This window comes from Diadema antillarum, unplaced genomic scaffold (genome assembly GCF_040938485.1).
Source record: "Diadema antillarum isolate AM-2024a unplaced genomic scaffold, OU_Dant_1.0 seq00000981_RagTag, whole genome shotgun sequence".
NCBI classification, from domain to species: Eukaryota; Metazoa; Echinodermata; class Echinoidea; order Diadematoida; family Diadematidae; genus Diadema; species Diadema antillarum.
The window spans coordinates 1,337,763-1,365,092 of NW_027271821.1; the positions used below are offsets into that span (position 1 = coordinate 1,337,763).

General features: G+C 37.9%; 1 protein-coding gene across 1 annotated transcript; it reads left to right on the forward strand.

Moving 5' to 3' along the window:
* The first annotated feature begins 443 nt into the window (after positions 1-443).
* On the forward strand, positions 444-27,330 carry LOC139742127 (cytoplasmic dynein 1 light intermediate chain 2-like). The gene is made up of 12 exons (XM_071652696.1): positions 444-544; positions 625-698; positions 2,085-2,201; positions 2,899-3,129; positions 15,527-15,708; positions 17,590-17,683; positions 18,727-18,862; positions 20,142-20,253; positions 20,984-21,082; positions 23,928-24,032; positions 24,847-24,958; positions 26,172-27,330. The coding sequence occupies exons 1-12, from the start codon at positions 444-446 to the stop codon at positions 26,273-26,275; spliced, it is 1,467 nt and encodes a 488-aa protein (XP_071508797.1). The 3' UTR covers positions 26,276-27,330.

Sequence of the window (27,330 nt, forward strand, 5' to 3'; positions counted from 1 at the left end):
GTATGAAAATGTTGTTGGAAATGAAATAAATAAATGAAATGAAAAAAATGAAACAATGTATACACTGATAAAAAACGGAATTTATTACACAGCCAGCCAGAGAAATACCTTCGATTCTTCCCTCTTCCCTATACCCCTAGTTTTCCTTTTCCATCCCCCTTTCTGATTTCTACCCTCCTATGTAACCAGATATCGATACAAAAGCACAGAGATTCATTCTAAATGTCAAAACCGGTATAGCGGATCAATCAATAACCAACGCAGTCTGCTGAAAAGTCTGAAGGCGTAGGAGCCTTTCATTTTAGTTCAATGGCTTACACATTCCCTAACCGATATCAAGGGATACCGAGTAGTACACACTGTATTCGATACAACATAAGGCAGGGCCCGTGACGTCACGGCACCAGAAGCCTGATGATATGAGCTGAGAACTGTTTCTGAGCATGCGTCTCTATTCTTCCAACATGGCGCCCATAGGGGAGAAATCGGCGATGGCAGCGTCAGCGGAAAGGGAAAATGATGACGACGAATCCCAGAATTTATGGTGAGTACGATTCCGTAAGACCGATTCCAAGCTTCTATGGTGTGAAATTTGGATCTAATTGTTATCTTTTATTCTTTCAGGTCCACCATATTGAGCGAAGTCTCCTCACATTCGAGCTCGAAGTTACCGTCGTGTAAATCCATATTGGTGTTGGGTAAGTTGCCCTCCATTTGTCCCCGTTTTATCATTCATTCACTTTGACACTAACAGGGTTTAACTCTTTAAAATGTTATGGGACTCCACAGTTTCAAGAAGCTACATTTTTGCAGTGATTCGTTGATAATTGTAGAGCAAGTAAACTCCCTAAATGTTGTAAATTAAATGATATGAACAGCATGCAGCACTGCCAGCAGTCTCCTGACAATGTGTGACTGTGAAACATAGTGATCATGCCCAATTCATAGTGATTAGAAATAGAATGGTCAGTAGTTTAAGATCAAAACGTTTACTGTTAGAGAACTTTAGATTTTGACGCACGGACGTTCTGAGGGGAAAAAAAAAATTTCTGAACATGCGCAGAAGCGCGCGTCAAGTCGATTTGCGTCGCCTGAGTTTTTCAGTACCGTACGCGTTCTGGGCTATTTTTACGTCCGCACAGTTTGCAACGTAGAGTCGTAGAGAACTACTTCATGCACCGATCATATGGGGGCACCATTTTATTTTTTATATGTTGCGTCCCAGAGTAATCTAAAGCTACTCGTACTTTTCTACACGACGCAGGGGAGAGGAGAATGTCCAGCGCAAGTGTCGTCTCAAACGTGTCCGCGCGTTAAAATCTAGTAAACAAAGCTCCCTTCTAATGTTCTATTCACTAAACTTCTGACAATGCCCAACAGTAACAGTAACAGTACAACAGTAACAGTAGGCCTACTAGACCATACACAGCCCAGTCGCTATAAAAGAGCGACAGGGCTGTACCATGGTGGTGCACAACAACAGAGCGAACATGGAGATCGCGTTGAGTTTTGATAGTCTAGAACGTCTACTTGACATCGTTTTTTTATTTTCCCGAAGTTCATGAGTCGCGTGCTATTCACAAATGTAAAAACACGCAAAAACATTAACTCTTATATAACCGGACATGATTGTGATATACTCATGCATACATTTTTTTTTTCTTCTTCTTCAGTACTGCAAGGAGTTGACTCAAGGGCATTTCACCAAATTAAGGTTGCATTACAAAGCTGCACTGGCAAACTAATATTTGTGCCAAGGCCAAGGGCATTTCAAAGAAAAAATAACTCATTGCCCCTTTGCTCAATTTGATAATCTATAAAATTGGTGTATATTGAACCGCATATGGATGGAATGTAAAAAGCAAACCATGAGACGATACACAGACATACTCTAATTTCACTTGCTGGTATAGCTTTGTTACCACCACAAATGTGATGTTTTAGAGTTGCAGCAATATGCTGCATAACCTACTGGCACAGTCCCAGTATGCACTGAACTTGTTTCTATTTGGAATCCTACGTTTGCCTGCAGTAAAAAAGCATGAATGAAGAAAATTGTTTTTTTTTTTTCTTTCACTGTGAAGGAGAGGATGAGACTGGAAAGACAACACTGCTGTCAAGGTTACAAGGTATTGAAGACCCAAAGAAAGGCTATGGACTGGAGTATCTTTATCTGGACGTCAGGGATGAAGACAGAGATGGTAAGATTTGTTTTTGAGGTTTGAATTATTTCAAACCTGTAAGCTGTGTTGGAATAGTAAGCTGTGTTGGAATAAAAGCAGAGAACGAAGACAGCGAATCAATGGAAGTTTGAGTGAGAAAGCCCAAATGTAATCTTGGTCATAACCTATCGTGTTGTGGTGTAGTGGATTTTGTCATGCACTCTTACTGTAAAGGTCCATGGTTTGAGCCCAGCAATAGCACTTGTTCCCTTGAGCCAAACACCTCATTCACAATACCAAAGGTACTCTTCTCCATCAAGCAAGATGTATTTTCACTTTGTTGCAAGTAAAACATTAGCATGCAATAGGAGATTCAGGCTTCTACCAACCTTCAGTGATTTGCTGGCTAGCTTTCATCCTGAATCTCCTATTGTATGATCTCCCCAACTGATGAAAGTTTTCTGCTACATTATCATGATTTGATTGGACATGCATGTGCTATAAACTGGAATTGTCCCCACAATGTTCCACAGGAATTTGAGTGTGTGCAGTGTATGTGCAACAAGCTTGATTTTGACCGTGAGTAAGCAGTCACTAATGAAAAATGTGAAGACATAAATTATTGTAAGTAACCAAAATCATTGAATGTGAAGTGAGATAAAGATGTGAGATTAATTCTGTTTGCAAAAGACAGTAGGATATTAAATGTGTGTTGTGTTTTCGTACATCCCTTCAGATACAACTCGCTGCGGTGTATGGATCCTCTCGGGGGAGAATGAGCATGAAGACCTATTACGGTACGCCCTGCGGGCAGACAATCTAGAACACACACTGGTCATTATCGCAGTGGACATGTCCAGGCCGTGGCAGGTGATGGACTCGCTACAGAAGTGGACACAGGTCATCAGGAGGCACGTGGACTCCCTCAGAATCCCACCAGAGCAGTTGAGAGAACTGGAACAAAGATGTGAGTATCCCCAATATCTTGTTTTATCGCTTGTGTGGGTTGTGTTGTGGTGCTGATGGTAATTGTTTTGTACAAGCTCTTTCATTTGTATGCTGGTCATTGATTGAGGCCTGAAGTGGAGCTGAAATCAAGCAGGGTATGACACTCCACGTCAAGTACAGTGTTTCCCAAAGAGAATGTGAAGTCACTGATAGTAAACAGAAAATTGGGGGGGGGGGGAAATGAAGTCTGTGGAGAGTTTGAATACTGGTGATTGTTTTAACAAAGTGTTTTATGGAAACCTGTAACTGGCTTTGTCATCACATCACATTGCTGCTGAATAATGTAGCATTCTTTGACTCTTTTAGCAGATTTAAGGGTTCATCGGGGTTTGTAAACAGTTGCAATCATATTCGCCAACAGTTTTCATTGTCGCAAACAGACTGTCTTGTTATTTGTTTGCGACAAGAAAAACTGCAATATTGACAACTGCGAATATGATTGCAACTGTTTACGAACTTGATTGCAACTATTTACGAACCCTGAGGAAACCTAAAATTTGTTTCATTTTCAAACATTCGCTGCTCTGTGAGATAATCCCTTTTATAATGATGTTGACCTGTTGTTGTTCACCTTATGTGATTAGCAATAGTTGACAAATTTGGTACCAAACCAGCACATTGTGACGTATGACACTTCAGCACGCATAACACTTGACCATGTACTGTTTTTTCACTTGGAAGTCTGAAACATACAGATCATCAATCACAAGGCACAGTCCCATGAGCAGAAGTTGCCTCAAGCTTTGTACATTTTATGAATCAATCATTCAAAATTTATTTTGCATAATAAGTGACATTGTTAGGCATTCCTCTAATTCATCATCAATCTATTCTTGAAAATGAACATATATCAAAATCACAGTATTTGAAATTCTAGTGTATGTTGTGTACTACTCATTGGGTGCACAATGAAGGACCAGCTGATTGCTGGAAAGAAATTTAAAGGTGGTAATACTGTACACTGTAATTCATTCTTTTGACATGTCTATTCACCGAGATTCACTTTAATAAGACAGCACTGTAACTGTAACTGGCATTGTACAATGCAAATGAATATATTCTGTATTGTTATATGATCAGTTCATAGCTTTGAATGTTTAGTTATTCAATGTTGGAATTATAAAAATGAAATTGTTTAGTTATAAAAATGAAATTGTTTCGGTCAAGATAACAAGTTTTACTACCCCGACTTGCCCAAAATTGCCATCACATACCGTAAAGTTCCGTGTATAAGACGCACTATTTTTTCGTCGGAAAACGTTGAAAATCGGGGGTGCGTCATAAACACGGGTACAGTCGAATCACGGGAAAAAATCGGTCATGTACACCCAATTTTATAAGGCCAACTTGGGGCCATGTATGCCCATCGACGTTTGGAAGGTAAGCAATCACTAAAACTTACGGATAAAAGAGCGATCTTTCAATCTGGACACACACAAAAGCTGAAGTACGAGATAAACTTACATCGGCCTTGTGCAGTAACGATGTATCAATCTGGCCATAGACAACAGCTGTAACAGCACTGCTGTATGCCACCGATGTCAGTCTACCAAGCTACCAACAGCCAACCTAGTAGCTGGAATACGCGATGTACAGGTATCATTACTAAATTACCGATATCGTAAAACTTATCAATGTACTAGTATCAATATGGCCATAGACAAAAGCTGTAAAATACGGAGAAGGATCGACACTATGTCACCGTAAATATGAACGATGTGTGAAGCATGCATGCTTATCCATGTCGTTCGTTTGCTCTTCATTTCACGAGTGCAAGACCAGCTAGGATAGCATAGCTACACTGTAGCTAGCTAGCTAGCAAGCCTTTGGCAAAGGCAGCAGCTGCAGAGAGGCTTTTGCAATGGACTCGCGTGCACACAGCGATCGGATCGAAGCGCGCTTGCCCGTTGCGCGCTGTGTGTGCAAGTCCATTGCTCTCTATGTGCGTGTGCTGAAATTATAGCGAGCTGCCTTTTGCAAAAGGCTAGCACTGTGCAAACAAGCATGGTACAAGAGACACACATGTTACTGCATGGTAACAGTGCATGAGTGTAATTACCATACGCACCGTACGTCTTGCCGTATGATCCCTCTGCTACACTTGTTGATGTTTTTCTTATTTTTCGTAATGAACCTTCCAATCTGACATGCGTCAATATGCGAGACACCCTCTGCTATGTATGCCTAGTACCTCCTTGGTATGACAGCAAAGATCGTACTGTACACTCATGAGTACGATATGCATGACACATGTACAACGATTGAAAGGCGAAACAATAGCAAGTGAGTACCGAGACAAGTCTCGCATTTTGCGGCTTCCATATTTTGTTGATGTCCGAGGAATACCGTTAAAAGAAAATATAAAAGGAAACGAAAAATAGAGCAAATACATGCTGCATTCTAGGGAAATTTTGAGCTGAAATAATATGTATGACACACACAATATTTGCGTGGACATTTTCGTGTGTTTTTTTTTTTTTTTAATTTTAGGTCCGAAATTAGGGGTGCGTCTTATACACGGGTGCGTCTTATACACGGAACTTTACGGTACATGTACTTGCTGTATGGGTAACAAATTGTACGATGGAAAGGAAGATGTTAATCTCCCAGATTGCACCCAGTTTGCAACCAATTGAAGGACAAACGAAATGACAAGTCCACAGGAAAAGAACAAAATAAATGTGAATGGGGAGAGTCAATATATGTTATTCAATGAAATGTTAATGTGTTATTTACAAGAACTGAGCATGTGTTACTTGACTTGTGTGGTCATATGTTACAAATATCTGAAACATTATTAAAACTAGACTTCGACTAGTGAATGAATGGAAAGGTATCCCTTTTAGACAATTTGGCCCGAATTCACAAAGGTGGTACAATTGAAACCATGGTTTGAACCATGGTTTCAATTGTACCACCTTCATGAATTCGGACCTTTAAATCCAAACAAATAATTGATCAGAGAATAATGTGTTCATGTAAGGCATGCAGAAAGAATATCATTCAGAAGTGTGTGCTAGTGTCAAATGGCATTTCATTTACTTCTGAATTGAATTGACTAACAATGGAATTTGTTCAAAAAGAGTTTTTTTTTCTTTAAATCAGACTGGAACAGCAAATAAGTAGTAAAATTTGAAAGACAGTGAAAATTTGTGTAGCGGTCAGTGGAAGAGTTTGTAGGTGATGACATTATCTCATACAATATATGTACGTATGCCGTACTATATGTGATTTTGAGCAATATCACTTTCATTAAACAAAAAACATTTGATGCTTTGATTTCTATAACTTTAATGGTTTATGTTCCAAATTCAACAATCATCTATCACTCTTTGTGTTTCATGCCCTCTAGTTATTGAAATAAATAAAAACATGGAATGGACTCATACACTTGTACTTCAACCTGCCCTGTATATTGTAGTTGATGTATTTGATAATATGGCAATGCCAGTACATTTTGAGAAGCCATAAAGAAAAATAGACTGACACTGTAGGCAAATATTTCTATCAAACAGATAAGGAATTAATTTAGTCACATTGAATGTGTTTGAAACACTAGAGGAATGATTTTATATCTTGAAATGATCCTATTGTATCACACCATATTCAATTAACCTTTACTTGATACTAGCTAATCATGATTTTAGAAAAACCTTTTTCCTGTTATTTTCCTGAATTTTCCTGTATATGCCAGAGGCAGATTCCTCCTCTAGGTGATATTACCAACTATGTGAGGAAGCTCATGATTAAAGTCTGATTACTGGATTACAGTGCTTGAGTTGGGATTGCTAAGAACTGTGCATTATATTCAAGTAGTATCCCTTCATGTAGCGGCCCCCAATCCACACAGTGCGTAAACTGATACTGTGTGATTGTGTTAAAGGCCGGGTTATTGAATATTACATGTACCTAGCATGTAATGTACGTCCTTATTATTGTAATATTCATAATGAAACTGGCACCTTTAGAGTCAACACTTGTCTTCTAGTGGCTTGGATAGATAGTGTACATTTGTAATTTTTGAAACACAGATGAGTGCCTACATTCAGCATTAGTTTTGTTTTGTTTTGTTTTTTCCCAATGGGATTTACTACAATCTACCAAACAACAGCAATGTATTGAAATGCTCAAGCACGCTTGTCATGTCCGCTTTGGAAAGGAGTAATTCTTCTTGCACATTTTGATATTTACTGCATAGCCTGACATTTGGTACATTTAAGATGCTTTCCCAAACACTGTGAGTCCACATCAGTACTGCATAAAATAAAGGACTGCTTGTACAAGAGACCTGTGTGCAGGTTAGCAAAGTGCTAATGGTAATTCCCCACTTATGTTGTTTAAAACAATATTGTTCTTACATGTCTGTAGGGTGCATGTGAATGACCAAGTTTAGTTACTGGAAATTTACCCCAAATACGTGTGGATTCAGTGAATGTAGAAATATTAGTTGTACATACATTGTACACATCAGTGAAGTTGATGTTTAAAGGAGACCTCCAGGTGATTCTCAGATTTTTACGTTAGTACAACTATAAATTAGTTATACTGAGGACAGAGTTTCAGAATTTGTGATAATTGGGATGAAGAATAAGAATATTTTCAAAAAATAGAACAAATTGCAATGAACAAGGATGATGACATGGCAGAGTCACCATAAAAATGTATGAGTTGGGGCTCAATGAAGCAGAACAAAAGAAGAAGGCATGCATAGATTATAGACAGGTGAACTCGCAAGCAAGTGGTATTGTTTACACTGCTATCATTTCTGAAATATGTGAACCTTCTATGTCATCATCCTTGTTCAGTGTAATTTGTTTAAGGTTTTTCAAAGTATTGTTTCTCTGCTCAAGAACCACAATAAATTCCACAAATCTATACAGGGAGTTGTCGATTTATGAACTACATGATGTGAAATTATGAAAATCGTCTGAAATGTCCCTTTAACAGTATTCTCTCTGCCTCTGAAAAAGGCTTGTATTACCAAGTCAAGGTGTTTTTTTCCTTATTTTTGCAAAATGAGGATATATTGTACACAAGTATTAGGCCTACATACTGTATAATGATTCTCTTTATATTGCCGGCTCATACATGACATTTAGTTTGTGTGCTGCATGGTAATGTAAAGTACATTGAAAAACACAATACTTATTGGCCTAACTGACAATTATGTTGCAGGCATGCTGGTAAATATGTAATAAGTAGCTGCATCAGAATCCTTTATTAAAAGTCAGTGGAGCAGGCATAATTGCATTGTATGCAGACACACAGCAAACACACAGCAAACACACATGCACACAGTGCACCGTTTTGACGCACTGTGAAAGTGTGCTCATCAATGCAGCACTCCCTGAAACCCCAAAGCTATGAGTCATCAATACAGAAATTGTGTTTCCATTCTGTGTGAGCACAAAAGAACGGTGACAGGAATGAAATGCAAAGCCCAAGGAAATGTAGAATGATCATAATTCAATCTCTTTTCTTTTGGGAAATTTGTTACAAGTCACATTGTATACACGTATCTGCAGTTGATATCCAGTTGTAGTATTCTTGAAAAAAAAATGAGGGAATGAGGGTATTGTGCAGGCATGCTCATCATATTCAGTTGAGAGTTCAACCTGCATGTATGGGAGATGGGTGGTATGCACCCTCATAAACAACATGCTGGCTTAGTTACATAAATCTTGGCAGGTGTTTTAATAGCAAGGAAGGATAATTTTATGACCAAACAAACTGACTGTTAGCAGTGACTACAAGACTTTACAAACCATGTATTGCATTACCATGTACTTTATGTGTTGAATTTGACAGTTTATTTAAGATGGACTTTGATCCTGAGGAGCTGCATTCAAGTATGCACACTCAAACATCATCTTCACAGAAACAGTAATTGAGAGTCCATGATTAATCTGAATGTTGATCATTTGCTATTCATAAACTTCCAAAATTTACGTCAAATGTTGCAAACTATAATGAGGGTGGGGAACTTAAATTTTGTTTGAATATAATTGAGTTGAACTTGATATAAGAAATGCAACTCTTCAGGATCAAAGTCCATCTTAAATAACTGTTGAAGTGCTGAATTTGCTCATGTAACTCTTGAACAACAACAAAGATGAGTTGCTGTTTTGTAACAAGTGGATGACAGCAACATCAGAGGTTGCCTACATGTTTATGTTCATTTCTGTACAGCTGTCATGCTCTGATGTGTGATTTGTAAGGGGACCAAGGTGCCAAGTATTGAGTCATTATACTGTAGATCCGAACAGCTTTTATTGTACGAATATGTATGCGTGTGTGTATGTGTGTGTGTGTGTGTGTGTGTGTGTGTGTATGTGTGAATTAGAGCAAGCAAGCTTTTGGCGAACACCTCTAGCCTGCAGTCACAATTCCTTGAATTAATGTACATGTTGTATGCACAGTATTCATGGCATGATTGCATGATGTTTGTGTTCATTGATACAGGTTATTTCTAGACCTGAAACTCCTTCTTTATCAGCCATTATCCTGCCCGTAGTTGTTTGATAGTCTGTTTAGTTGGTCCTGTAATGGTTTGCTCATCACCACTACACTCCAGTCAAACCTTCTGTACATTATTTAAAAAAAAAAGCAAAACAAAGAATACCGTTACGTGCAAATGGAAGGGGTGACCTTTGAAGACAGGGTACCCATACTCTCTCTCACACACACACACACATGAGGTACAATTTGTATATATAGCTGGTTTGAAGGGCGTCAAGTCAGTTGGTTTGTAAGGACAGGTGGTTATTCATCACCCCGCATGTATTTTATGAAACAGGTGTGAATGTGATTATAGTCTCGAGGATCTTTAATAGATCATAAACTGTTCAAATACAATGTAGTTGGAATGATACAGAGAGTAACTGTGGCTACAGATTGTGATTTAATTGAGAAGTTTTTCTACATGGAGAACAAATGCATGTCATGCTGCATGCAGGTTTGTGTAGTATAGACCTAGGTAAAGGTAGTGTTGATGGTTGAAATACAGCTTTTCTTCTCTTTTTTTTTTACCATGTATGTACAATGTAGGAGAAATAGATTTTGGTTTGTGGTACTGGAGAGTGTACTAGCAACCTTTTATCTTTACCCAATGCAGTAGATACACTTTATTCACCATGGCTTTGATGAGTGGAAACATGCCATGGCCTGGTGCAGATGGGTGTGTGATTGTGTGTGTTCACATTGCCATGAATACTGAATGGGTTGCATTGCAGGGTGAAACCTGAACAGCTGGCATGTTTATCAAGGGCCCCTGTGTGCCTGACCCGGCAGACCTTGGATTTGTCCAAATGCTCCCCTTGCCTCTCTGGTGTGTCTGCAGGTTGCATAGAAGCAGATGTGTGGAAGTGCACCACAGGCAGAAGAACAACCCATTTGAGGCACAATTGCTCCGTGAGATCAATAATGTGTGTACTGTACTTGACGTCAACATGGTATGATGTGATGGGTGAATTCTCAATCTATGGTTGAACCTGCTGTATTGCTTCATTGTGTCAACTTGATGAAAGCAAATGAACAGTTCTGTATGAATGATGGGTGTTTCTCATTGAGATCATATAGCCTGGGGCTTTATGAGTCAGACATAAAGTTTATATCGTAGGCCATGTTTCTTCAAAAATTGACAGACATGCTGAAATTCTATGAAATTCATTCACTTGGCTAGACTGGTAATAGGGTGGCCAACTACAATGTACAGTAGTAGATTTTAATGATATGTATTTTTTTTCTTCATTAAGAAACATGTTTTCTAACGGCAAAAGCATGTTATTTCAAAATATCTTGGTATGTGCAATTTTTTTTTTTCAGTTGAAGCAAAAGTGTGTTAATTGCCTTCAAAATATGTACTTTTCTATGCATTTCAAGTAATTTTTTGTTTTGGTCTTGGTTTTCTTTCCTTTTTTTTTTTTTTTTTTTTTTGATCTGGCAGAGGTTGGCAACCCAGTATCAGGATGAGCATATTAGAGACAAAGTAGACATTGTCATCATCTTCTTCTTTTTTTCAAAACAACGTAGACCCGTATTTTCATTGGTTGTTTAAATGTTTCTACTTCATACTGATGTCATACAGTAGGCATAGAGTGTTTTGTATAGTCTGATGTTTTTGTTAATTTTAGTCATAAAGACTGCAGAATGATCCGAAATACTCTGAACAAATTTGACATGCCATTAACTGTCAATTGATAATTGAAAAATTGTATGTACTGCTGCAAATTGCAGTTCTGCTGACTTGTAATGATATAAACTCCCTTCTGTTTATTTTTGTTATATCATGATATTTGAAATATTTGAGAAAGTCTTGTGCTGTTGTGCATACTAATACTCTCCTCATGTTTGCATAGATACATAAATTGCTGGTCTCCACACTTGCTTGATATGGTAGCTGTGAAGTACGCATAGATGAGGCAACCACTTGTGATTTGGCAAGCTAGTCAAAATGAAAACTAAATTGGCTGGCTGGCTGGTTACCAAAACAGGGGCACCTCACTGATTATGCTGTATTCCCCCTTGTATCTAAATGGTACACTGTGTCGAAAGAAAAACACGGTGTGAGGAAGTATCAATGACAGGAATTCACAAAGGTTGTCTAAATATAGTCCGTGGATGATACAAATTTGACAGCATAAATCATAACATCACATACATCTTGTACAGCATTGAGCAACCAATATCAAATAATGAATGCCCACAGATAGTAAGTATAGTTGTATGCATCCAAGGGCAAAAAATGCCTATTTTACACATGTTTAAGTTCATGGACTGAATTTGTTAAACCAAGGATTTGATTTGAAATATGAGTGTACTAGTAATGCGGGCCATTAATTTCAGGACTGCTCCAGAATATTTTCTCTACAAAAAAAAAATTTCATGTACAAAAATCAAATGAGCATTATAACAAAATAGAAACCCATGTTACCCTTCTATTTATTCTTATCAAAGGCCATGTTATTTCTTCTGGTAGTCATGTAAAAAAAAAATACAGTAGTATAGCTGTATTTACAACAATTCAAACTTTTGTAGTCAGGCAATTCATGCAGGTCAATTTTACCAAGTCAGGGCAAGAAAGGAAGAGAGTCATAATATATTAGTTTTAATAGAACCTGTCAGACCAGCTTGTTGATTATTCATTTCAGCAGCTCTTAGAGGTGTGAAGTATAAAATTAGAGGATGTAAGATGTGAAACATGTGCATTGTAACATGTTGTGCAGGAACACAAGTAAAATGTGTTAAATATCAGTAAGCAGAGAAAAGAAGAGACAGAATTCACAAACTGTGCTGAAGATTTACAGTAGATAGGAGGTGACAGGATGTATCGTCGTCTGTGCCTTGTAAGCTGCATGGTCACGTTACAGCACAATTGAAAAACCACACTCCCAGAAGCATGTAATGAAATCTGCCCTATATATGGTTCTGTATGAAGGCTGACCCACCGTGTAAATCCTTCCAACGTGTAATGCCGCTCTCCGACCGCAGAAAAGAGATGAGTCTGGCGTATTATGTGAAGGCGGACTCTAAATATAGACTTGATTTTTGATATGGGAAAAACTTGTGGGATATGTTAACTGCATGAGCTGCAGCGCTTGAATGGAAACTTCATTGCATACGTAGCCTATACCATATGAATTAGATACTTTGAATGGATATAGTGTAGAATCAAAGAAACAGAACAGTGGAGACTTCTTAAAATCAGGTGAACTATTAATGAGGTAATTTTGAAATCTTATTTGTCTTCACAAAGCAATTGTAACAGACAAAAAATATGTTTTTGCAAATCAGATGACATCATGATGTTGTTGGCTCACAAGTCCTTCTCTTGTGCACGTACAATTTATCGTCACTGATTGTTTGTTTGTCAGTTGTTTTTAACGAGAATTAAAGCAGGGCAAAATTAGATTATGTGCATTTAATGATTCCACTTCAAAATGGTAAAGTAATGAGTTTCTTTTTTGGGTGGTGGGGGTGGCTTGGTAAAGGTATCTTATCAATCAGGAAAAAAGCACTGATATTATTTATATTTTGTAAAATATTAAGTCAAAGCCATGAGGTATTGACACCATAGCTTATTTGCATGCTGGTATTTTGTAAATGTGACCATTTTCATGGAGTGGAGGTAACCCTTTGAATACACAAATAGTGGAAAGCAGTAAGTTCAGTAGAGAAGGATTTCCAGGATAAAATGCAAATCGTGCCAAAAGTTGACTACAAGCTCTAGTCATCAGCTTTGTCTCCCATGAAGGGTGAAATTAATTAGTCTACCAGTTGCCACCTGACTTTTCTTTAATAAAGAAGCTGCTGTGTACTGGTAATTGGGCTGCAGATGTTTGTGGTGTGACTGTGGTACACACATGTGTGAGCGTGTTGGCGTGCAAACACATGTGCATGAATGGGTACACAGAATATTTCATGGTATTGACTGTGTATCACAGGGTGTGTAGTCAATCTGTAGTTGCAAGTATGGTGTACAGTAACTCCAAACAATATTTTCACAGAGCAATTTACAATGGATCTGCCGTCATTTTCGGAACTTAATAGGGTTTATCAGACCTGTGTAGCTTAATCACATATCTTCCAGGGCTCTCAACTAGTCATGCTCTTATGAAACGGAATTAGGAAGAAGCAAGAGCACACAAATGAATCAAAACATTTTGTTGTTCACTGCAAGCAACATTAAATTAAAAAGTGAAGGTTATGCCTCTTGGATTCATAGTCCCCCCCCAATGAATACTTTTAAATCACATACTGTAGTTAGGAAGCAACATTCTGAGAATAGAAACTGAAGGTTCACACATGATTTGTTTGAGGCGGTGTGTGCTCGTTGTCAATTGCTGGTACTTACAATATTCAGTAATATTGCATTATTGCTTTCGTTTTTAAAAACACAAACAAAAAACTTTTAGTAATGCAGGGCAGCACACTAACCCATTTTTTGTACTGGTCCAACCTGTCCCTGTGTGACCAGTGTACCCAGTTTTTTTCATTTTTTGATGGTCCATTCTTGAAAAAGTTACTGGTCTGACAGTGATTTTTACTGGCCTGAATCGTCGGACCAGTACGAGTGTGAAGCGTTGAGTAATGTCAAAATATCATGTGACAGTGTGTGTAGATTGATTTGTCTAGTGTGACCCTCTAATCTTAGAAAACTAATGTGGGGCAAGTGAATATTCCATAAGGTCAATCGTGTAAACAATAGCTGGGCAAGAAATGAAAATGGTCATGTCTTAAATGTGTCTGAATGTATGTGTACAAGAACACGTAATCAATGTATGTGTGTTACTTTGCTGGGGGGGGGGGGGGAGGGGCATTTCATCAAGCATTTTTTCGATAAACTACTGAAATCCTTGCATCTGACTGGCTGAGAGCAAATTTTGTCAGAAAGAAATATTTGAAGAAAGGCTTGATGAAATGCCCCCTGATGATGAGCAGATGCAACATACTGAGTGATGTGTTTATGGGCAATTCCGCGGTTAGTAACGTTACATTTGAACAAATTTAGATATTTGTTTTTACTACTAAATTACCATTTATTCATTTAAAGCCAAAATTATGTCAAAAACATGTTCATCATTCCCAGGTTTATGATACAGAAAAGAATGAATACAATCCAATAAATAATAGCATTGCTATGGCAACTGAAAGGGCTGGTTAGTAACGTTACGAAAAAAGGACATGACAAAAAAATCAATGTCTTGTAACAAAAAGTGTGCAAAAATTCAAGTTACTTCAAACAAAGTGTTGCATTAATTTCAATTATTGCATCATGACAAATGTTCACACAATTTTTTTTAGCAGTTCGACCAATAATTTCTTAGCTAGACCCCCAAAAGCATGGTTAGTAACGTTACGGTTAGTAACGTTACATTTGTCCGGAGTAATTCCGCAGGTCATTTCACCCTTTTGTAATTGACAAAATGTCACATGACTTCTGGACTGTTTAAATGTATTTATCTTTTACCCTTTAGCAAAACTTTGAGGAAAAAATTTCAAAGGAACCCACTGTAATTTGCATTTAAGTGAATTTCAGCATCCCCAGTCCCACATGTACATTTTAAATGATGGTTTTAGATCTCGCGAAATCAATAAATATGAAAGATAAAATCTACTGAATTTAAAAGACCTTAATGATTGGTGAACATCCATGGCATTAGTTGATACCTAGATTAAAGAGTAAGATAAAGAGGCACATTTCTTTTATCCATGTCATGTCCACCTAACTGCGGAATTGCCCTTATGTTGTTTTTGCTGCATCATGCCTTACCATGTAGATGTTGCTAATACCAAGTTTGATTTTCTCATTTTTAACTTGATATTTCCCCCTACTTTTCTGTCTTTCGTTCCCACAGTGGTCCAACAATTCCAAGCGTACACAGAGCCAGAGTCCGGCCAGGACCAGTCGGCCACGAGAAGAACATCCACGGCAGCGCAGAGCGCGGCGACAGGGGATGAAGAGACAGTCGTCCTACCGCTGGGCGAAACCACACTCACGCATAACCTTGGTGTACCTATCGTAGTGGTTGTGACCAAGGTATGTGGCTTTGGAACAACTCTAATATAATAATTTTTGTTGCAGTATCTCCTTATTGCTGCAAAGTGTAATGTAATACTTGTGTGAAACTTGTTACCATGGAGCCTTTGAAGATGTATCGCACTTGCCAGGGAGTGTACAAATACAATAAAGGAGAGACTTTGATGCATAATTTGTCAACTTCATGATTTTTTAAGAACCCTTTATATGAAATGGTTCGATTCTTGATTTTCATATATGCTGGTCTGGTACATGTGACTAGCTGTGTTTGATTTTGAGGTTGTTTCTACCATGCAAAGAAAGATGAGAAAACTTATGATACCTTGTATCTGCAATAAATGTCCATTATAGTCCTGGAAAACATGGTTTCTGCACTTATGACAAAGATTGTTATGATATATTCTCGTCTTTCACTTGTTTCTTATTTCCATTCCTTCATTCCTTCATGTATGCATTCATTCATTCTTTCTTTCTTTTTTTCTTTCATTTCCATGTTGATGCATAATAACAGCGTGTACAAATTTCAAAATAATTTATCGGATCATAAAGAGCACACAAGAGGCTTGTTGAGAATGATCCTTTTCAATACAATTATTTCAGTGATTTTCTGAAAGACCTGATGATGATGAACCTTTATAATTTAGTGTCTAGAGGTTTATGTTTTTTTTTTGTTTCACCCAGATATTCAGCTGACCAAATATCAATCAGACCCATGTGTCTACCTATGAACCTCATGATATTAAAAAGAGAGAAACAAAGAGCTATCAGTGTATTGAAGCAATGAAACATGCATGCTGTCACATACAGACTGTGAATCATTTTGAAGAGAAAATTAATTGCGTGTGTAGTCATACATATGTTATTGATTTTATTCTTGCACTGTGCTACGACCATTACATTTGATTGATAGTCAGTTGAATTATGTATGAATGTCATTACTGATGGGAGAGCTGATATTTCATTTGAACAGATCTGCCTCACACATGCATGCACACACACTCTCACACATTTGATATGTTGATAAATGCTGCCTTTCAGTATGCAGTTTGTAGTGCATTTCATAACATTGTGTAAGGTACCCATGCAATTTCCATTTGCTCTTTTGCTATTAGGAAGTTACCATTACGAAGCTCATTTCCAAGGCTGTAGCATTTGAGGGTGGTTGGAAGATGCATTGAAGTATTGGTCGTCATGCATTTGCCCTCAAAATGTCATTTGCAGATTGAGTCACAATATGATGAAGATAATAATGATGATAAGGATGAGGATGACATTTAATGACAATGATAGTTTACTGTAAAAGTGGATATTTTCGCGGGACTAATTTTTTGCGCTCGGCCAGGTAGAAGAGTATCGCATGTTTTTAATTCCGCGGAATCAAGACATCAACAATTGGAACATATGGCGAGCAAAAAATATTCGTGTTCTTTTATTTTCGCGCGAGTTTCTTTTTGCGCGAAATGCGCGCAAATTTCCACTTCCAGGGAATGATTAACTACAAACCATGTCCTGTTCACCACAGATATCATCTTATGTGCTAATGAATGTGTTTTAATGCTGTTCTCCCACAGAGCCATTACCCCAGCTTAGGCAAATCAAGGAGTTGTTGCAAAGTTGTATGCAAGTTCTATAATTTCATTAAAAGATGCATTGTTTTGAATGACACACAAAAAAGATGTGGATGTATGATGAAATATGGTTATGCAATAGAACAAACTTGCATATTTAGTGTTTGCCAGCCACTTAGAAAAGTGTACATAGCTTATGATGGTAAAAACTACGACGGTAGAAAATGTGACTACACTTTGTGAGACCTGTCGTCTTCTGTGTGCCATACAAATGTACACCATTGTCTCTTCTACCTTTGCCTTATTTGTACAGAGTGATGCTGTGAGCAGTCTGGAGAAGGAACAGGACTATAGGGATGAGCATTTAGACTTCCTGCAGCAACACATTCGCAAATTTTGTCTCAATTGTATCCTTTCTTTGTCTGGTCTCTGTGAAATGGAAAATTCTCCTAAAGTTTGATATGCAGTGTTGTACAATGTACATCCATTTGCCATAATGTTATAATGATGGTAATAATGATATGGTCTTATTTATCCAGGGTAGCCTCTTCAGTGTTACCCCTGCTCTACCAGAGCGCCCTGCCATAGTTATTACCCTAGCATTGTCATGTACCCATTGCATGTACCCATTGATACACCTGGGTTAAGAGGGACGTGGTGGATAAAAAGATCTCGTCTAAGGATGTAGGCACTTGAAGGGATTCAAACTTGAGACATCCTATCGATTGTCAAGAGTCTTAAATACACTATACTACCATTCCCGTTTTAACAGTGAGTTTACTGGATGTAGTTACAATTGTTAGGTGGATGGGATTTGCTGAGAATTGTCAATTCGATACTTCTGGTTGTAAAACTGTATCAAACCCTCAGGTCAGTATTGGGTAGTAGACAGATCTTGGACAGCTAAGTGTCTATCATTTCATCAGGAAGACAAAGATTTGCTGTAATTGAGAAACAACATACTAGTTTTTTTATTGAAGTTACAACTTTGATTATACCCCAACTCATCAGAAAGCAATATGTACAATTGTTTCACACATGGCAATTCTGAGGTGGAATTTTTTTAGCTTCTGTTATGAAAGTAGTCACCCTCATTTTTGCATGATCAGTTTTTCATGCTCTTACACGTAAGATGATTTTTTTTGCAAGTTGTTCGTTTCACTGACTATTGACATGTTACACAAGATGGTTTAGTTTTTATGGATAAAATACAGCAAAAAAAAAAAATTGTATTTACCCAATTTTAGATTCATGCTGGTACTGTAGAGCCCAAGATTTAAAAAAAAAAAAAAAATGGCCTCACTGTAATACATTCCATGTTTATGGTCTTGTAATTTCGTCTGCGTGTTTGCACCTTATGTGCCTGATCAAATTTATCTGCTTACAAGGTGTTTGCATGGTAGCCTGAAATTTCACTCTGTTTTTCCCTTAACATTAATTGAATCTCCAGATGGTGCAGCTTTATTTTATGTTTCAGTAAAGGAGAACAAGAACTGTGATCTCTTGAACAAGTATCTACTGCATAGGTTATATGATTTCCCCTTCAGCACGTCAGCGTTAGTTGTAGAAAAGGATGCCCTGTTTGTGTAAGTATGCCAAGAGTTGGAAGGGTTTCCTCCAAATTTTCGTTTAGAGGTTACCAAGTCTTCCTTAATGAGGGCCAGAAATATCATTGAAGACCTTCATCCCTCACACTTTGTATCACCTCAAGTTTTTGGCTCATTTCAGCAATACTTGGGTGTTCAGTAAACAAATCTTATTGGAGCAAAAGTTATCATTTCATTTTTCTCGGTCTGCCGAATCAAATTGAGGGGTGCTGCAGTATGTGATTTTATTTTGCATGTTCCTACAATTAATGCAGAGGAGCGCAGCTGAAAGTGTTTTTACCCAAATCACTGAAGTGAAGGGTGCTCCTTGAAGGCTGCTGCTTAAAGGGATGGTACAGCATTGGTGGAGATGAGAATTGGGCTTTTAACTTTTTGCGAGATACCAAGAAAACACTTATAATATAGTACAGAGCATACCATTTTAAGAGGAATACAAAGTTTATTTGATGAAAATCGGGTTCGGAATGACTGAAACATCCAAAAATAAAGTAAAACAAAGCAACTATAATAAAGTGTGTGTCCCACACTTTATTAGAATTGTTCTTTTTTAGATATCTCAGCCATTTCAAAACCAATTTTCATCAAATAAACGTGAATTCCTCATAGAATTACATGCTCTTTCATATTCCATAAGAGGTTTCTCATTATCTCACAAAAAAATGTTAGAAACCTGAAATTAGGTCTCAACCAAAACTATACGATCCCTTTAACATCACTGGGTTCTGTTTACCATCAGCATTCCTGATGGCTGCTTCCTTCACAAGTATACAGGAACATCTTGAATCTGACTATCAATTTAAAGAGGAATTGCCTAATCCAATTAATCCCCGTCACATCACAGTCTTCATATTGAGACTATCACTCTATTTTACCTCAGCATTTTTATCGAAGGCCAAGTTTTTTTTAATTTTTTTTTAGGGGAACTGACTACCTTTAATGCCAGTGAAATAGCCCAGCAATATATAAAAAGGTGCATGTGCACAAGCAAGGGTTAAAGAGCATAGACTGGAATTGATTTTAATATTGGCTTGTGCCTGTTTTATGGTACATCTGCTCAGAAAAGAGAACCTATTTTGGGAGCGGTGTTCATATTCATTAAACAACTTAACCCATTCCCCTTGCATTACCTTCCATGAGGTAAAAACTTGTGCTTTTTTAAAAATGTTTGCTTGCCTGTCTGTTTGTGTAGTTTTTGACGAGAGATATTTGCGTAATGTGTTTACTACAAATAGCTTTGTTGAAAAATTTGTCTTTACAGGCCTTCAGGGTGGGACAACCTACAGAAGATCAGTATATTGTATGAAAACATGTCCAACATAGACCCAGAGAAGCCCTTCGATGAAGTCATCGTCAAACCGGTAGTCAGGCGGGTGAGTAGCCAAAATCTTCTCATTTTTTTCTCTATCCCACCCGTTTACTCACTTCACTTTTTCTTATTTGTGGCTTTCCACCTTGTTAACCGGGAGCTGTAAAGTGTGCCAATTTCCTGTTATTTGGCCAAATGCCCACTTATTAAGTGCCTCCTGATTTGTGTTGGTGACTTGAGAGTGTTGCAGAGACACTTTGTACTGTGTTTGTCTTTTAACAGGTTGGGGCTGGCCATTACCAGTAGTTGGACAGTAATGAGGACATTTAGGAGAGATACTAAAGGCATGTGCTTCTGAAGCCTGTAGACTGTAGATAATCACCAAATACCGAATGAACTCTAATGTCATCTGAATGGATTTTTGCCCATCTTTATATTTCTTATTCATTCTTATATATACGTCTGTGTTTTCATTTGCTTGCTTTGTAGTTGTTCTTGTGTATCTATTTATTTTTATAGTTTGATACACTGTATAATTTCATAATGTTTACAAACCATCCTTACATTTAAGGTAGTCAGAGATTTAAAAAAAGTTAAAAGCTAAGTCCATCAGCAGAGCAATACAAATTACTTATGATCATTATGCTGCACAAAAGCAGTTCAGTAGATAGAAACAAGTTGAAAGGGATGTCATTTGTTGGAATATTTGTTAGAATATTTGTGAGTGTCATGCTCCCTGGAAATTAATCTTTCTAGGCATTTCTTGTTAATGTTTTCCCTGCTTTTGTCATTAGTTGCTTCAAGACAACAAAGAAGTGGTGGCGGAGGATGAGCAAGTCTTCTTGATGAAACAGCAGGCAGCACTCAGAAACGTCGCTCAGGGGAAAGCTGGGGTGAGTTGTGGCACCACCCACCACCAATGTCACTTCTCCCCATCATATTCCAGCTGTGTATTGCAGCACTTTATGCCAAATATGAGTCCATTTTTATTGTTTTTATGCCTCCGCCACGAAGTGGTGCCGGAGGCATTATATTTTCGGGTTGTCCGTCTGTCTGTCCTTCCGTCCGTCCGTCCGTCCGTCCGTAATGAATTTTGTGGACAAGGTAACTATCAAAACCTGTTGAAGTATCCTAATGAAACTTGGCATGTATGTGTATTAGGGGGTGAAGTTGTGCCTATCAACTTTTGGGTGCACATGCTCAAGGTCAAAGGTCAAAAGGTCAAGGTCAAATACATAAAATTTCACTATTTCCACCATATCTATTGAATGCCTGAATATATTTTCTTGAAACTTAGTGTATACATGTATTACCCAATCAAAATTCTCTGGTGAAAGTTTGGGTCATGAGCTCAAAGGTCAAAGGTCAAAAGGTCAGGGTCAAATATGTAAAATTTCACTATGGAATGCCTGAAGATATTTTCTTGAAACTTAGTGTATACATGTATTACCCAATTAAGATTCTCTGGTGAAAGTTTGGGTCATGAGGTCAAAGGTCAAAAGGTCAAGTAAAAATATTAAAACTTCTTTTTTTTCTCTGTACCTTGGAAAATTGTTCAAGGTATCTTCATGGAACATAGTATATACATGTACTGACTGGAAGTGATTATCTAGAGAATGTAGGGTTCATGGGGTCAAAGGTCAGGGGTCAAAGGTCAAGTGCAACACTTCAAAATTTTACTATTTCCCTCATATTTATGCAATGCCAGCAGGGTTATTTTTTTTTACACTTGGTGTATGCATGTGTAACCTAATAGAAATTCTCTGGAAATTTTTTCTTCTTCTTTTTTTCGCCTCAAAGGTCGAAAGGTCAAAGATCAAGTGAAAGTGCTGAACTAACTTTTTCCTCCATATCTCGGAAGTGGCTCAAGTTATCTTGAAACTTAGTACATCTTATGCATGTTCTACCTGAATGTGATTATCTTATGAATTTTAGGGTCAAGGGCCAGATGAAAATGGTAACAATTTACTATTCAATTCAGAAATTGCACTTTTTCTCCACACCTGTACCTTGAAAATTACTCAATGCCTAAATGTATGAATGGGTCAAAGTCAAGGTAAAGTCCTTAAATCCCTAGATACATGCTCTCCTATTCATCCAATTAAACCTAGGTCAAGGAAGGTGAACATTCAACACATTTGTGACAAACTTGTCATTTCAATATTTTGCCAATTTTGTGAAAATGTAATCACACATTGTCTACATGTACTATCTAGACCTATTGGGGCAATTCCGCGGTTAGTAACGTTACATTTGAACAAATTTAGATATTTGCCTTTACTACTAAATTACCATTTATTCATTTCAAGTCAAAATTATGTCAAAAACATGTTCATCCTTCCCAGGTTTATGATACAGAAAAGAATGAATACAATCCAAGAAATAATAGCATTGCTATGGCAACTTAAAGGGCTGGTTAGTAACGTTACGAAAAAAGGACATGACAAAAAAATCAATGTCTTGTAACAAAAAGTGTGCAAAAATTCAAGTTACAGCAAACAAAGTGTTGCATTAATTTCAATTATTGCATCAAGACAAATGTTCACACAATGTTTTTTAGCAGTTCGACCAATAATTTCTTAGCTAGACCCCCAAAAGCATGGTTAGTAACGTTACGGTTAGTAACGTTACATTTGTCCGGAGTAATTCCGCAGGTCATTTCACCCTTTTGTAATTGACAAAATGTCACATGACTTCTGGACTATTTAAATGTATTTATCTTTTACCCTTTAGCAAAACTTTCAGGAAAAAATTTCAAAGGAACCCACTGTAATTTGCATTTAAGTGAATTTCAGCATCCCCAGTCCCACATGTACATTTTAAATGATGGTTTTAGATCTCGCGAAATCAATCAATACGAAAGATAAAATCTACTGAATTTGAAAGACCTTAATGATTGGTGAACATCCATGGCATTAGTTGATACCTAGATTAAAGAGTAAGATAAAGAGGCACATTTCTTTTATCCATGTCATGTCCACCTAATTGCGGAATTGCCCATTGGGAAAATCATGCATTATGGCGGAGGCATACTAGTCGCCAAAGCGACATTTCTAGTTGTATTTTTTGTTTTTGTTTCTGTAAAAGTTGCTTTGTTGGTTTTTATATTTTGAGCTGAAAACTATTTAACAAAAATGCGGAATTATCATTTATCATTTATTATCATTATTACCATTATTTATTTATTTATTTATTATTATTAGTAGTAGTAGTAGTAGCAGTCTTCTTGACATATATTAAGTTTGATAATGAAATACAATCATGCAATACTGATGTCACAGTCAACTTTTTCTTGTTTGTGAAGACCTGAAGGACACCATAGTAGGCACTTGAGAAATATTTTGTATGGTTATAAAGAATTCTCACCACTTGTCTGATTTTGCTCAAATATCCATTCATGTTTTAATATCTTGTTTGTCCAAGCAGGATGGGAGGGGTTATACCAAGGTGCTACATAAGCGTGTGCTCTATTGCCCGGGGAAGTGAAAATCAAAGTCCGGCAAGTGTTTTGGAACAATGAGAAAAAATGCTTACCCAATGTGAGCAAACAAAGGAGTTTTGAAGCCACTTTTTTTTTCACTTTTCCCCCAACAAACCCTCAAAGTCAAGGAATAGGTCCTTAGAGTAGGTCCTCTCCCGTACTACTGGTAAGGTAGACTAATGATATTATGCAAGAGTACATAGAATAGGCTTTGAGGTATGTAATAAGCCTCCACAACGCTTTGTTACATTTCACAGGAAGCAGGACAGAGACCACCAGACAGGGGCATGAGGACTCCAGAGAAGAGAAACGTCCAAAATGTAGCCAACGTGTCGCCGATCACCCCACAGGGAAAGACGAAAGTGAGTTCTTCATTGCACTGCATTAATATTCCAAGTCTTGAACGTCAACAAACAAGTTTCTGTTGTGCAGTTGCTGGAAAAATCTACATGTTTTTTTTTTTTTTGGTGTGACAGGCAAGAAACTGGTTGGTTTAACTGCCCTATCAAATTTAGGTGTAAGATACATTGTATGCCATTCATTTGTTTACCCAATTCTCGTGGCCTGTGTAAAGTAGAGGCTGTACGGTATTTGTTTCAATCAGAGATGCCACTGAATCGGTTCACTGAGTACACCTGCCATGTGCAATGTGGCTCTGTACACTCTTGAAGACCTGATCTATAGCGTGGGAATGACACGGAGTGGGAAGGCAGTCCGGTTCAGTTATATGCGAGAATCCCCGAAATGAAATGTGTACAGCTTTATCACTGATATCTCTGTAAGTACACACACACACACAGCAGAAGAATTTCGACTGGAGTCGGATGTTACCGCTTAGCATACGCTTTGATGCACATAATTGCCGATGGGCTCCATTCATGTTTTTCAAAATGTACCTTGGTGGACCACTATTAAATAAAGATTGATTCATTCAGACCGCCCATCAATCCTCATGCTAATGGTTCTTTAACCACTGAGATGCATTCACTCCTGCCATTATGAGCAGGTGTGATACAAGTAGTTGTTCATTTTCCATTGATGTTTCAAAAGACCCTCAGATTTGCTCTGCAGTGAGTTAAATACCCCGACTTGTGGCGGGAATGATGTTAAACTTGTCAAATTCCTTACACTCATGTTCATGTCATTCATCTTGTGATTATTTCCGGAATGTGGCAGATCGATCCAGGAAAGCCAGGCTCCGCCAATGAAGGTGTGCTAGCAAACTTCTTCAACAGTCTACTCAGTAAGAAGAGCGTTGGCTCGCCCTCGCCTGGTGGCCCAAAGACAGGTAAGTGTTCATCTTTCTAGATTAACACTTTCTAGTTAAGTGTTGTATCAGGCAGCCTTGTGTAGCTGAAGATGTTAGGAAGAAAGCTGCAGCCCCTTTTCAGTGTGTGGACCTAGCAAAAAGTTCACTGTGCCAGTGTGGGCAGGGAATCAGGAGGGACTTTATTGTAGTACATCAGTGATTAATATTATGTGAATATATGTACTACTGATTGACAGAGAGGTTTGTGTGAAATAGCCGAGGTGTGAATGGAAGTGGAACCCAGAGATGCTAACTGTTCTTTTTTATTGCAGTATTTTGTTTCGGCATTTTTTTTTTGCCCTAAATACTGCAGTTTTCGTGGAAAATACTGTTTTTTGCATATTGTTTTACTATAAGTCTATTGTAGGAAAGGTAAAGTCACAGTTTTTCTACCAAAAATACCTCCTTTTCACCCCTCAGAATACTGCACTGCTTGTACTTGCAATGCTGTGTATGAGATTGGCATTTCTGCGAACCTGCTTTCCCTTTCCTCAAAGAGCTCTCATGTCAGATTGAACTTATTTTCTCACACTAGTGGAGCACTCCAGATGGAGCTGTCAATTGACGAATCCAGCAGTTTGAGTATATCAAACTCGTTCTTACATTTGTAACGAGGAGAGAGAGAGAGACAATCACAGAAATTCTCATGTAGATGACAAAGATCACTTCAATATCAGAGCTCTTCCACTGAAGATGCAAGATTGACTTGTTATTGCAAACATCAGTTCAGGATGGCTTGAAATCCATCAGTTACTGTACTTGTAGAATTGCTGGACAATCGCGCAAACTATAGGGGAAATATCAATGTTCTAGTCTTTACAGGACTTTACCGCTGTGCCTATTGCCACCTCGGTGTAGTGGGATGTTGATTTTTTTTTTTTTTTTTGTTTGTTTGTTTTTTTTTTTGGGGGGGGGCATAAAAGAAGAAAGAAATATATATATACTTATATATATATATATATATATATATATATATATATATATACATACACACATAAATGAAAGAGACCTAGAGATATTCCTTTGAAGCCTCCCCCCCCCAAAAAAAAACAAACAAACAAACAAACAAACACAAAAAAACACAAAAAACAACAGTGCAGTAAAGAATTTAAGAATTGTGAGCAGGGAAACACAAGGGTCAATATCAGAATTGTTTTGATTTCTCTACATCTTCCTACTGTCGCACCCGCAGGAGGGGACAAGGCGGTGAGAAACGACGCCGCAGCAGAACTGGACAGGATGACCCGAGTCAAGAAAGGTGTTGCGGGCACCGCCCCTAGTCCAGACGTCTCGTAAAAGAACACCTCACCACTACCACCACCACCACCCCTGTCACCGCCAACTCCCGAGAATATTAGCCTCTGTGACCGTTGCTCTAAGCTCTCCTGGCCAAACTTTGAAATGTGCTGGTTCTCCGTGTATAGGAATGGAATATTGAAAGAGAAACCACTTTGTTCGCTCGTCAGTAAAGCATCGTCGTCAGCGTTTGTAAATCGTCACACTTGTTGCCACCCTCGGGAGAGGCCATCTTGGATACTCATGTGACTGGAAAGAAAAAAAGAAGTGTTAAAAGAGTGTTTGTTATCTCATCGGATGAATTTGCAGGTGATATTCAATCATGCTTGTAAAGTGCATAATAAGGTCTTGGATCAACTTGTCGAGTTCTGTAATTTAAAGGCCATGGCCGTGCCGTGTTAGCTGTATACTGTAACTGTAACAATCAAGAGTTAATGCTGTCAGAGCAAGTATTACGTGCAGCATGGAATGTTGCCTTGGTGTTCAAAGGTTAACATTCATCATGCGTTTTTCTTATGCAAGCCTCTTAAAAAAGCACCTACCATTGCGAGTTGGGAACAGGTTATACATGTTGATTATATTACAGGGAACCCAGCATAATGTTCCTCAATTAATGGTACCCTTAAGCAGTATGTACGATGTTACTCCAACAAGCGTAAGTTATGATGGTTTGAGAAATAAAGAAGGGGGCTAATATTTCTATTGCACTCGCTATACTCACAGCTTACTCACCCAAACCCAAACCGAAGTCAAGAACAGATGCTCCCAGGGATGATATACAATTACGTGGTCTGCTAACGAGCATACCACAACTTCATTTGGAACTGTGCAATATCGTGCTGTAAACAAGAAGCCATTTTGTATAACCAGTCAAGACATGGAATGACACTTGAATGGGAAAGACGAAAATTGTTGGTACACGAATATGCTATGTATTTTATTGTAAGACATCAATACTCTCATACAGAGAGGATTTCTCTTGGGCTCGGTTTGCCATACATAATTGCTCAGTGAATGGCATGATGTTCTCACATATGCACATACAAGATAAAACA